Raw genomic sequence first — 12154 nt, forward strand, 5'->3', positions numbered from 1 at the left:
CTCTCAGATCCTCAGAGCCTGGAGCTGGCCCAGCAGGTGGCCACCATTCCCTAAGAGTTGGATTTGATCCGTCAGTGCTGAAGGCAGGGGATGGAGCTTCAACAGACCCCCTGTGTCCTGTCTTCTTTACCTTCAGCTTACTCATCTTCACCCCTTTCACATGCACCCTGCAGAGCAGGTGTTCACTGAGCTTCCACAAAATTCACTAGAGCAGCTGATGGATACTGGGGCCTGGATTCACTGTCAAAGTGTTTCTCAAAGGGTGCTCTCCAGAACACCATGGAAAAATCATTTGCTGTATAAGTTTGAAAACCCCTGCCCACAGGTCTCCCCTTGTGTACGAGCAATCAGCTCTACCATTCAGCCCAGGTGTGTGTTTGCTGGACCATCTGGAGGAAGCTGAGGAGACATGAGCTGAAGGCAGAGGGTGAGTCCGAGGTGGGATCTTGGGACAGGTATGAGAAGTTGGGCAAAAATGGGATAATCCCAGCCTTAATAACCTTAGATAATAGTTCACATTATTATTTAGTTAATAGGATTGTACTCCTGTTGAACTGCTAATTTTTTTTAAGAGGGGAAGTCTCACTCAGTCACCCAGGCTGGAGTGCAGTGGTGCAGTCATGGCTCATGCTTCCTGGAACTCATGGGCTCCAGCAGTCCTGCCTCAGCCTCCTGACTAGGTGGGACTATAGGCACACGGCACCATGCCTGACTAATTTCTTTGACTTTTCTCTAGAGACAGGGTCCACCTGTGTTTCCCAGGCTGGTCCCAGACTTCTAGACTCAAGTGAACCTGAACGTCCTGCCTCCACCTCTCAAATTGCTGGGATTACAGGTGTGAGACACCACACCCAGTCTAAATTCGCTATGTGCCATGGTACTGCAAAACATCATTATTAGGGGCAGCTGGATGGAAGGTGTAGCAGGTCACTGTAGTGCCTTTTCAATCTTTTATATCTAAAATAATTTCAACAGAAAACATTTATTTTAAAACATGTAGGGGGTTAACCATCTATGAGTTGAAAATACAAAGGCAGGCACACGGTGTCGTCAGAATTCAGAAAGCTGGTCACACGGCTGGGGGTGCTGGGAGGGGCTGGGCATGGTTGGCTTTGTGATCTGGGGGCTGGTGTGTTCCATCTGTGAAGGTCTTTCGAGCTGCACACTTTCTTAATCAATTTTCGTAAGTTTAACAAAAAATAAAATGAGGACGTGAAGTTTGCTTGGGTTGTTAAGCCTCAGGAAGTTATCCAGCCATGAACCCTGCCCTAGATGCTTCTAGAAGGCTGGAGGGAACTGAGAATTTTCCAAGTAGAGGCGGCAGAGGCAAGGCCCTGAGGTGGGAGCGCACTGCTGCTCGTCCCTAGCTGTGACGGGGGTGTCCTGGTTGGAATCAGTGCTGGGTGCAGTGCAGGGCTGGAAGTCCATGTCCACATTGTGGCTCAGTGCAGTGAAAGCCAATCTAACCCCCTCCGCAGGGTGTTCCGCCTGCCAGCAGGTGGCCAGCTGGTCCTCCTGGGGTACGGTGCCATTCTAGAAATTGGGTGCAAGTCTCTTTTCCGTAGACAGGGTGCCCTGTTGCAGTGGGATATCTCCTTGCCTCCCTCAGTCCTGATGGGCCTGGGCAGGGCCTGGTGTCAGGGTCCCCGTGGGCTTCTCGAGATGGCCCTGTCCCACAGTCCTGGGGCTATCCAGGACACATTCAGAAGGGTCACGGACCCAGCAGCTCTGTTCGAAATCATAATGGGGGAACCAAGGGCCCCCTACATCCAGGTCCGTCGGGAGCCGGGGCATCGAGTTCCACTCCAGGAATCTCCAGGAACCCTGAGGTCTTCTCTGAGCCGGGGCCGGGCTGGGCACACCCCAAGCGCACACAGGGCAGGTGTCTTCCCGGACAGCCCCACCAAGACAGGATGTGGAAGAACGAGGTGCCCATGGTGGGGAAACTAGCCAAATGGGCCGCTGGAACCGGGCTGGTGGGCCTGGAGGGGCCTGTCTGTCCCCCTTGCAGAGGGTCATCCTGCCATGTGAAGCCAGCACAGGCCTGGGTGTTGAGGACCGTTGCTTGGGTTTGGCTGAAAGGAAAACAGACGTGGTCAGTGTCTCTAATGAGCCCATGCAGGCCTTTCCCGGCTGGGCCCCACCTGCCTGGGTCTCTGGAGTCCTCGGGGTCTCTGTGTGGCCCCCGGGGCCTGACACTGAGGACACGCCTGTAGTCTGCTGATCCCAGAGGGAGGGGTGTGTGCCACCTGGCATGGGGAAGCTGTCAGGGCATGACAGGTAGCTCCTAGGACTGCCCCCAGGGTTTGGACTGGCTGGCGGCTTCCTACCACACACGCTCGTCCCAGGGCTGTTGGACCAGGGATACAGCCCCCAGTGAGAACTCAGGTGGGAGGGAACTTGGATGTCACCCAGCCCCTTGTCACCTCACATGGGGACCCATCTCCACAGTGGGTGATGGGACCTGGAGGTGGGTCACCCTCTGCCTTCCTGGGCTGCCCAGTCCATGCCAGGACTGACCGTTCCCACATCTGCCTGAATTCTTGGCTCTGGCTCTCGCCTGGGGTCCTGCCTGTGCCCTCTCCCTGAATGCTCTGGGGTCAGGGACACCGGATTCCCTTGTCTCCCTGGCTCAAGGCTGGTTGTCCTGGCAACCTTGGAGGAGTGTGCAGCAGTGAGGGGCCTCTGCTGCTCTCTGAGGCTGTGGCTGCTTGCAGGGAGGCCTGGGGTTATCCACAAATGGGTCTGGATTCTTTAGTGCCCTTGACTGCCTTGTGATGGGGAGACAGAGACACTGCGGAATGTGGGAAGGTGCTTGTTGGAGGGTCATGCCCACATCCCCCTCTTGCGTGCACATCACATCCAGTACACACGCACTGAGCGCCTGCCCTGAGGACCGGTGGGCCTTCTGTACTTTCTTAGAGTCCAGGAGGAAGAGGAGGAAGAAAAGGTGAAGAGGAAGGCCCAGGTACTAGGGTTGCGGGTCTCGGGGACTCTCCCACTATTAACTGCCCCAGAGGGTGACATGGGAGGGGACATGGCACTGGAGCCCACCTGGGGGTGGCAGGTCCCCTTGCTTCCTTGTTAGTTTCTTCATAGAGGCCCTAAGATGCTTGAGCACAGAGTCATCATCCAACTCCCAGGTATGGAAGAACTGGTTCCAAAACCGTGTCCACGGGCCACACCTGGACGTCTTCGTGAGGCGCTCTAGGGACAGGGTGGACATCAGGCCAGGAGAGTTCCCTGGGAGGGGGCACAGCTGATACCCCATGGCCACTTCAGTCTCCCACTAGGCGATGTGGGAATCTTTTGTGGCCACCCCGGGGGTTCGGATGTGCACAGGAGACTGTGGCCAGGGGAAGTGGGTAGGGAAGTGCTCAGGACACTCCTGACTTTCATCTGGGCCATGTTGGGGACGGGCTCGGTGTCACTGTGCCTTGCCCAGCCCACCTGGCCAGACCTCCCTCTGAGCCAGAACAGAGGATCACGAGGACAGTGTGAGGAAGTTGCCCTCGGGTAAGTCGGGGTCTGACCTCAGGGCTCCCCAGGCCCCACTGGGCACATGTAGACTTACTTTTCTGAACTTTAAAGGCAATCCTTGTCATCGGCATCAACACCTGTTCTCCTTCCAGCAAATACACGTCCCACAGGCGCAGGATGAGCCCAAGAGAGATCTGTGGGGATAGTAGGTGTGGGAGACTGTAGCCCTTCCAGGCTGGGGCTGGTGGCTCAAACTGAGCCCACTGGGGCTTCAGTCCCCAGAGTCAGTAACCTTCCCCATGAGGGTTTCCTGAGTCCTCCAGGAGGCTGGGTCAGACAAGGTCTTGCAGCTCCTCATGGGGGGCACTCATTGGAGAGGGGGTGTGGCTCCTGGAGAGAGGGGCTTGCCCAGGGCTTGAGGCTTCCCTGATCCCTCCCAAGTCAGTTCTTGGCCCAGTCTGCCTATAAGGCTCATCCTGAGTCCCAGTTATTGCCCTGGGATGAACCCTCTTGGGCAGAGGGTTTTGCTTGGGTGTCCTGTGGGGACCCCCCTGTGGGCGGAGCCTCCTGTGGGCTGTGGGTGAGCCAGACCCCCGGGCTGGGGAAGCAGGGCACTGCAGGGCAAGGAGGGTCCCTGAGCCAGGGTCTCCCTGTGCCTTCTTACCCCGTCATTCAACATCTGGAGAAGCCAGCCTAACGAGGAACTCTGCGTGAAAAGACCTTCCTTGTCCTGATGGGAGGAACAGAGGTGCTCAGGGCCCCCTGGGCTGCCCTAAAAACTTCCCTCTTCCAGGGCCTCTGAAGACCCTTCCTTTAGTGCAGAACAATGGGCGGTGTCCAGGGCTCCCCACAACACCGTCCCCTTCCCACACTCCCGGTGGACACACTGTCCTTTGCCCTGCTCTGCGGGAGCTGGGCCCCCATCCCTGTGTCTCTGTCCTATAGACCAACTCCCAGCCCATGGAGAACCCGACATCCCAGGTCAGCCAGTGGCTGGGACTCAGCCAGTCACCAGCCCCACGGGATGCAGGTCCTCTGGAGAAGAGCCCAAGCTTGCTCACCAGACGCCATAAACTCACCAGACGCCACATGGTCTTGGGCTGTGACGTGGGGACCACACGCTCCTGATGGTCTTGGAGGCCCTGGACTGTCCCGCCATTTGGGCTGTGGAATCCTGAGAAGCCCCCAGCCCGTCAAGAAATCAGAGCCTTTCCCCAAGATGTGGAGCCATCAGCTGGAAGAGCTGGGCAGCTGGAGAGGCCCCCAAACCGCAAGGCCTTTCACCCTCCCATCTGGTGACCCCACCATGCAGCCTTTGCCCTGGGGAGGTTGGTCAGGAACATCCCCTGGAGTCTGGCTGCAGGTTTCCCTAGAGGCCTCCTGGACCAGGGTGCAAAAAGGGCAAGCCTGACTTGAGGCCACCACATGGCGGCCAGAACAGGGCGGGTGCTGGGCTTCCTGGTCGTCTCCTGGAAGTGGGGTCGGGCCAGGGGACACGGGATGGGGAGATGCTGCCACCTGGGCTTGGTCGGCCCATTTGTGGGCACCAAGGGCAACACGAGCCTGGGCAGCTGGAGGGCAGGAGGACTCTCGGGGTGGGGGGAGAGTCAGCTACACAGAATCAGAGCCAGAGGGCGTGGCAGCAGGACACAGAGGGTGGCCACGGGGAGGATGAGATGCCCTCCGCTGATGGGGATGAAAGTCGTCTGACTTGGGCTTTGGGTGTCAGCCGCGGACTCCTGTGAGACCCTCAGCAGAGACACCCTGAAGACTCCCAAGGAGCTGCCTACACAAGGAAGGTACCTTGGCTGAAAGCCGAGATCACCTGGCCAGGGTGGCCATCCCTGGGTCTGGCTGTATGAGGTCCCATGGGCAGCTGTCCACTTACCCTGCAGGGAGTGCCTCTCCCTGGCCAGCAGCTGCACCAGTGCCCAGAATGCATCCTCCTCAGGCAGATACAGGAGGAATAAGGCCGCGATGGTGCTCAGGTCCCTGCAGTAGCCCGCCTCCTGCAAGAGCCAGAGTCACCGTGAAAGGACAACACCTGGGAGGACTGAGGTCACCTGGGAGGACTCATGTCATTGGAGACGGGAGAGGTGACTGGGGAGGCTTCCTCTGAAGAAGAGGCTTCCTCAGGGTGCAAATTCATTTCATGACAAGAGCCAAGTCCATCAGGCACTTCAGCACCTTGTCCAAAATCTCTCCTGATGGCACCGTCCTGCCTGTGACCCTGCCATGCTCCCGGGCTTGGGTGAAGCCCCAGGAGGAGGGCGTCATTTCTGGTTCGGAGAAGTGGTGGTCAGACCCAGGTGACACCAGGAGTCCAGGCCCCGACTCCTTTGTGTCTCAGCTTGACCCCTTGAGGCCACCCCCTTGCTTGGAGGTTTATGCCAGCAGTGAGCTGGAGTCCTGCCTCCTATATCCTGGTGGGTCACAAATACTAACTTTAAAAGAAGCAGCGACACCCCCACCAGACACCCACTCCTGTGAACAGGGAAATACTGCCTGGAAACATCACTGCCGGGAATACTCACCGGGTTATACTCCGAGTATGCCAGGAGGATGTAGAATAGTTCCCGCTGCCTAGGAGACAGAGAAAGGAGGCTTTTGTTTGTTTTGTGCAGATGCCGTTAGTTTCAGTTTGTCTACAAAGCCTGACAACAAATCCCATTTCAGGTTCAGATGATTCACCAGATAAGCAGTGAGCTCTTCAGGGTCTTTGACTTTGAGGAAATGTTTCAGGAAAATCCACATCTGTGACATGCAGATAGCCCAGTTGTACCGTGACTTGCCTGCTCCTTTATACTCTGAATAATTTTTTTTTTTCAATTTGCACACACGGCAGCTCAGTCTTTGGATGTACAGTTCCTCCACGGTTCTAAATCAATGGGCAGAGTCTCCTGGCGACTGCTTCAGCCCCTCCTGGAGCGACTCCTTCATCTTCCAAGTCTCCAGGGTGGCCCCTATGCACCCGGCCTCTCCCTGATCCCTCAGCCCCCGGCCACCCAGACTGCTTGTCAGTCCCTATGGTTTGGCCTTTTCCAGAATGGCCCAGGAATGGGAATCCTACGTGGTAGCTTATTGGGTCTGGCTTCTTTCCCTCAGCAAAATGCATGTAGGATCCACCCACGTTCGTGCGGGCATCACTGGCTCATTCCCTTTTCTCACTGTGTCTTCCGTTTGGAGGGAGGACCAGCCTTGCTCTCCCCGTTCCCATGTTGAAGACCGTCCCCGAAGGCTCCTTGTGTGAGTGACGATGAATCAAGCAGTGGACGTGGCATGCAGGTTTCATGTGGACATCAGTTTTCAAATCAGTGGGTTCAATATTTGTGATACTTTGGGGACACGTGGTTCAAGTCCATTGAGCTTTGTGAGTCACTGCCAAACTGGCTGCCAAAGGGGCTGTGCCATGTCATGTTCCCAGCAGACCAGGATGACAGTTTCCAGGACCCCTAATTGCCCCAGCATTTGGTGCTGTCAGTGTTGCCTGGAGAGGCTCATGGGCCTTCAATCCTGCCACCCTCCCATGGGTCCTACCATGGGTCCCCGTGGGTCAGGGAGAGCACCTTTCACCATTGTGCATGATTTTGTTTGCTGACTTCTGTCTCCTCAGGGTCCTCCTCGTTTCTGACCCCACATGCTCCAGTCTGGCCCAGGGCTTGGAACCAGGTCCTCATTTCATGGTGCCAGCTGCTCCCTGGGTCAGGGGAGGTCTTGGCAGCTCTGTCATCCCTCCTAGGTGACCCTGGCCCCTTCTCCGGGGAAGCCCCCATCCCTTTCATTCACTCCATCTCTGCTGAGACCCTGTGGCTCCCATAGGCTTACTTGGTTCCGTATCGATCCCTGAAGAAGATGTGAGTCCTTAGTGTCTCTCTCACGTCCACATCGATCTGGTGGATGTGTTCAGATGACCTCTTGCCCTTCTCCTTCATGACCTGTAGGGCAGGGCCAAGAGGAGGAAGCAGCCTCAGAACAGATGGAAGACTCCCTGCCCCAAATGGCAGTCGGCCCACAGTCAGCACTCCGGGAAGGAAGGAAAGCAGGAAGGTTTCCTTCTGCACAAAGCTGCTTTTTGGCTTGTTACTGAAGCCGGGGAGGGTCACCGGAGCCGAGTTTGTCTGTGGTGACTATGCCACCGTCCGTGCCCAGGATGTGCATCTGACCATCCCACCCACCTGCCAGCCTGGGCTTGATGCTCCCTCCAGCTGGAGACCTGGGCCCCTGACACGGCCTGTCCTGTTTGTTGTGCTCTGGCTGAGCGTACCTCGTATGTTCTGGGGTTTTTCCACTTGACTTCCTGTATGTTCAGCAGGACTGACCACACTTGGCCCCTGAAGTTCATGGGAATGCCCTTATATACTCGATCTATCAGCTGTGGGCAGAAAACAACCTGGTGTCACAGGCCACGGGGCGACCCCAGTGAGGACCAGAGCCCGAGGATTCTGGAAATGGTTGGTTTTGGCTCCATGATTCCTCGTTAGAGGTGACATTAAGCTGGGACAGGGTCTCTCTTTTCAGGATTGAAAAAGTGGATGGACACTCAGAGTCGGGACTCTGATCTGAACCTTTTCCTTCCTTTAGGTCACCAGGGTGGAAATCCCTAGCCTTGAGCTCTGGGTGTTTCCAGCCCTAGATTCAGATTCCCTCCCAGCAAGGTGACGCTTGCATAAATAGGCAGGCAAACCACCGACCAGGCCTGCAGTCCTCTGGGTGAGGACAGTGTGCCACCCACCCTCAGAGAGGCTGACGGTGCCAGGCCATAGCCATGGGTGCCTGTCCCCTGTCTCTGCAGAAAGTGGTTCCGGGGGCCTCTCCCTCCACACATTACCTTTTTACTGTTCTTATATGTCTCCCATTGTCGCAGCATTTCCATCCACTTGCTCTTTCGTGTTATCTCCCGCCGCATTTGCTGTCAAATGAGGAATGTTGGTGTTAGGGGAGCTGCCAAGCTTCCCAGAGCCACCTGTGGATGCTGGGTCTTGGGCTCTGGAGCCCTGGTGGACCCAGCTGAAGGGAACCAGGGAAGGGCAGACCCTAAGGGCTGAGAGCCTTTGAGCAAAGGAGCACCAGTGGGCTGGCTTTGGGACCCCGGGACGTGCCATCCTCAGGCCACAGACACACCAGTCTTAGGTCAGGTCCCAGCCTCTAGGTGGGGTCCTGACACAGGCGGGCAGCCACCCCCAAGCCACAACTGTGGTTCTCACTTTGGAATCTTATCAAGCTGCCAAAGTTACAGCAACCAGGGGTCAGGTCCAGCAGAGAGTGCTGCCCCTCCCAGGGACATCGTGTTGGCCTCACCCGCCACCGCCCAGGCCAGCTGCCTCCTCTGCCTCACCGACCACCCGCCCAGTCCCCACATCCCTGGTTCAGCCCCCTCCCCATGCATCAGGCTCTTACCTTCACCTCCCGAGCAGTGGCAGGAGGCAGCTCTGTCTCACTGTAAGACAACGCAGGCAGAACTGAGGACCTGCACAGGGCCTGGAGCTGCCCCAGACTGGGACCCAACCCCCAGAAAGGACAGGCTCTGTCCCTATCCGGCTCAGGGCTCAGTCCAGGAAAAGACACAGGGAAGGGAGGACAAGGGCCTTCCTGTGGGGCTGACTCCCAGGAGGGGCAGGACCTGGGAGAAGAAGGAGTGTGGGGCCAGCCTGACTGGGGTTACTGGGGCCCCTGGCGTGGGGGGCGGTCAGGCTGCACAATGGGGCTGCCCATCCTGGACTGGAGGTGGTGCTTTCCGCTGGAGCTGAGAAAGGTCAGGCCTGAGACGGGATGGGGGCTGCCCAGGGTGGGCGACAGGGCCCTCACAGGAGTCCCTCAGGGAGTGACTGCATCACCCCACCAGGGTCAAGGGAGCCTGCCGTGAGACCTGCCCGGTGTACTCCTGGTGCACCAGGGGCCCATCCCACTTGACAGCCCCAAGGCCTGACAGCCCCAAGGTTCTGACTCCCCGCATCCACCTGCCTCTCCCTGCACCTGACCCACACACCCTGCGTTTCAGAAGTGGCGCCGCTCATCAGCTCCCTCCCACCCTACCTCCCCCGGGATCCTCTGTCTCTCCATCCTGTGATCCCTAAGGGATGGACTCCTGGCTGGGCTCCTCTTACCTGGCCCCAGATCCCTTCCCAGCACCAGACCCAGGGTCTGTAGCCACAAGCCCGGCTGCCTCCCTGGCCTCACGGTGAGATGCCCATAACAGGTCCCTGCCCATCTTCTCCTCCATTCTCCTAGGGCCACCGCTCCCATTGTTCCCATGCCTTTCCCCCTTCTCCAAGGGGACAGTGAGGGCTGTAGCTCTAGGAAAATGAGGGAGGACAGGGGCCGGTGGGCCCTCAGAGACCTGCTGGACAACAGCCCTGAGGCTAGGCCAGGCGTCCCCTCACCCTGTAGCCAGAACCCTTGGATTTCACTGGGGTTGTTTCCAAGTAGACATGGCCAGACCCTCAGGCTGCCCCGCTCCTCTTGTGCTGACTTGGGGACAGAACTGCTGAGAGTCCAGGGGCCTGACCTAGCCCAGTCTCCATTCCCACCCGCTCCCTAGATGGGCCCCGCACCTCTGGCCTAACAGCAACCTGGGGCTGGACCTGCAGGGGAGCCAGGGAGGAGTTCTGACCCTGGAAAGGAGGTTGGCCTGATCTGGCGAGACAGTCCCGCCTCGGAAAGGCCTTTCTGAAAGCAAACCCATCCCTGAGCTGAGACAGGTGCTTCAGGGGTGAGGGGAGCACAGAAGACTCACTGCAGAATCCCAAAGCGATCAATGTTGTTGTAGATTCTAACAGGCCCAGGCCCCATGTCCTCTGGCAGCCCAGCTAGGTGTCCCTGCAACCCAGAGGGAGGCTTGGTGAGGGGCCCAAGTCAAAGGGTGCAAGGGCCTGGGGGTAGTAGCCACCCGTGCCCACTCTGTGCTCCTAGGGAGCCCAGGACCCTTTGACCAGGGCGCACTGGAAGAGGCCTCCCTCCAAGGAGCAGACCCACCTGTACCTTCTCATAGTTCATGATGATATTCTCTCGCTCCTGTGCCCACAAACTATCTGCATCCTCTATGATTACCATCCTGTGAAACAAAATCATCTAAAAGTTACATTGTACTTGAGAGTTTCAGAGAACACCTGAACCGTTCCCGCCAGGCTCCCAGATGCTGGCTGGCCATGTAACCCTGATTCCATCACTTTCCCCAGGTAAAAAGGTGCCAGACCTAGTGTCCCGCACCTGCATGAGTGTCTGGAGTCTCCAGTCCCAAGCAGGGGTGGGCATCATCCCAAGGACTTGAGGACAGTGGGACCTGGACAGAGAATCCCATCATCCCCAATTGCCATGAAATGGGGACACACCTGCCCCAGCAGGTTGAATAGTGTCCACCTGCCAAGGGTGAAAGGCCCATGATGGGCTATTCCAGGGATGTGGAGGGAGACTGAGGTCAGCGACCAGAGGTCGCTGTACAATCGGCCTTCTGGGATGCTCGGGGACCACAGAGATGTCCAGTTTTCTACAGGGAACAAGATCTCTCCTGACTGCTCAGTTCTACTCCACTCATCACTTTGGCTCCCGTGGCCCTTCAGTCTGAACTGTGAAGTCACTTTAGGAATAATGCCAGTTGAGCAGGAGGGTGTTCGGTTTGGGGGATGAAAATGATCTATTGTGCTAGGGGAAACCCTCACTCGGGGAGGAACTGTGGACTCCACTATTTTGTACTGTCCCTACAGGAGGGGGCTTCATTTTCCCAGGTCACTGTGGAAGGAGAGTGGGTCCTTGGTCCCGGAGAACACCTGGATGGACCGTCCCTCCTGGGAACACTTGGGGCAAAAGGAGGGCGAGGCCTCGAGAGGACCAGACAGAGCAAGAAATACGTGGAGAGAACCCCAGTGCCTGGACCCCTTTGAACAGAAGGGAAGATGGTCTCCCCCCAGCCAGCCCTCCAGGGCTCCTTCATTTTCCACAGTTACCCAAGGGCAGAAGGTTCCCCAGGACAAGGGACCATGTGTGTTCAGTGAGGCACACAGCCACCATCAGGACCCAGTTTAGGGCACAGAGGTGTTCTGAGGACCCTCCTATCCCCCCCACCCACAGTGGATCTATCCCAGTGGCTCTGCCAGGGCCAGGCTCTGCCCCATCGGGATGGGAAACCTGGGAAGACTTGGGATCTAGGGCAGGGAAGTCACAGGGTTCAGGCCTGAATTCCAGCACAGCGCATGGCAGGGCTGAGAGCAAAACCCACGGTCCTGTCTGGATTCCCAGGCCAGTTACCGCCTCTCTGACCCCAGACGTCTCACCTGTCGAATGGGTACACTAGGGAATGGCACTCACTCCATGAAGCCACCATGAGGACGAAAGAGCCAATTGTCTACACTGGCAGTGTAGAACGGGCGACCGGTGAGTGCTCAGGGATGACCCTCCTTGGTAGCTGCCCAGAGGCCAACACCGCCCACAGCATAGCCACTGTCTCCAAGTCAGCCTGGAGGGAAGAGAGCAGGTCGCACTCACCTGATTCTGATGAATCAGCTGGCCTGCGTTATGCCTTTCAGGTAGAAAACCTTTGAGTCCACAAAACTGTTCCCAGATACCACTGTGCGTGTGTAGCTGATACCACTGTGCACGTGTAACTGCCGTAGAACACAGAGGCAGGCCTGAGAGCGGATTGGTGCTAAGCACCAGTGACACTCTGAGGTCATGGCACGCA

The 12154-nt window shown here is 57.4% G+C and overlaps 1 protein-coding gene across 3 annotated transcripts; it reads right to left on the bottom strand.

Moving 5' to 3' along the window:
- Positions 1-963: 963 nt before the first annotated feature.
- LOC140708767 (TBC1 domain family member 3B-like) lies at positions 964-10625 on the bottom strand. 3 transcript variants are annotated; one of them, XM_073005558.1, is made up of 14 exons: positions 10459-10625; positions 10214-10296; positions 8878-8917; positions 8309-8389; positions 7745-7852; positions 7306-7415; positions 6015-6063; positions 5369-5489; positions 4560-4654; positions 4145-4231; positions 3575-3674; positions 3055-3207; positions 1720-2075; positions 964-1533 (listed from the first exon to the last, which is right to left on the bottom strand). In XM_073005558.1, the coding sequence occupies exons 1-14, from the start codon at positions 10546-10548 to the stop codon at positions 1279-1281; spliced, it is 1728 nt and encodes a 575-aa protein (XP_072861659.1). In that variant the 5' UTR covers positions 10549-10625; the 3' UTR covers positions 964-1278. The 3 variants fall into 3 exon arrangements, with proteins under 3 accessions (XP_072861659.1, XP_072861658.1, XP_072861660.1); XM_073005557.1 differs by having other exon boundaries at positions 8878-9100; XM_073005559.1 differs by lacking the exon at positions 4145-4231.
- Between the last annotated feature and the right edge of the window lie 1529 nt (positions 10626-12154).

The sequence above is a fragment of the Chlorocebus sabaeus genome, chromosome 16, assembly GCF_047675955.1.
Source record: "Chlorocebus sabaeus isolate Y175 chromosome 16, mChlSab1.0.hap1, whole genome shotgun sequence".
NCBI classification, from domain to species: Eukaryota; Metazoa; Chordata; class Mammalia; order Primates; family Cercopithecidae; genus Chlorocebus; species Chlorocebus sabaeus.

What these genes read in the sequence shown, in the direction of transcription:
- LOC140708767 (XM_073005557.1), bottom strand. Translation starts at nt 10,548, where the DNA reads ATGATTTTGTTTCACAGGATGGTAATCATAGAGGATGCAGATAGTTTG. An exon ending in TCATCATGAACTATGAGAAG is followed by an intron (nt 10,297 to 10,458) that starts GTACAGGTGGGT and finishes TCTGGGTTGCAG; the next exon opens with GGACACCTAGCTGGGCTGCC. An exon ending in CATATAAGAACAGTAAAAAG is followed by an intron (nt 7,853 to 8,308) that starts GTAATGTGTGGA and finishes TTCTGCCCACAG; the next exon opens with CTGATAGATCGAGTATATAA.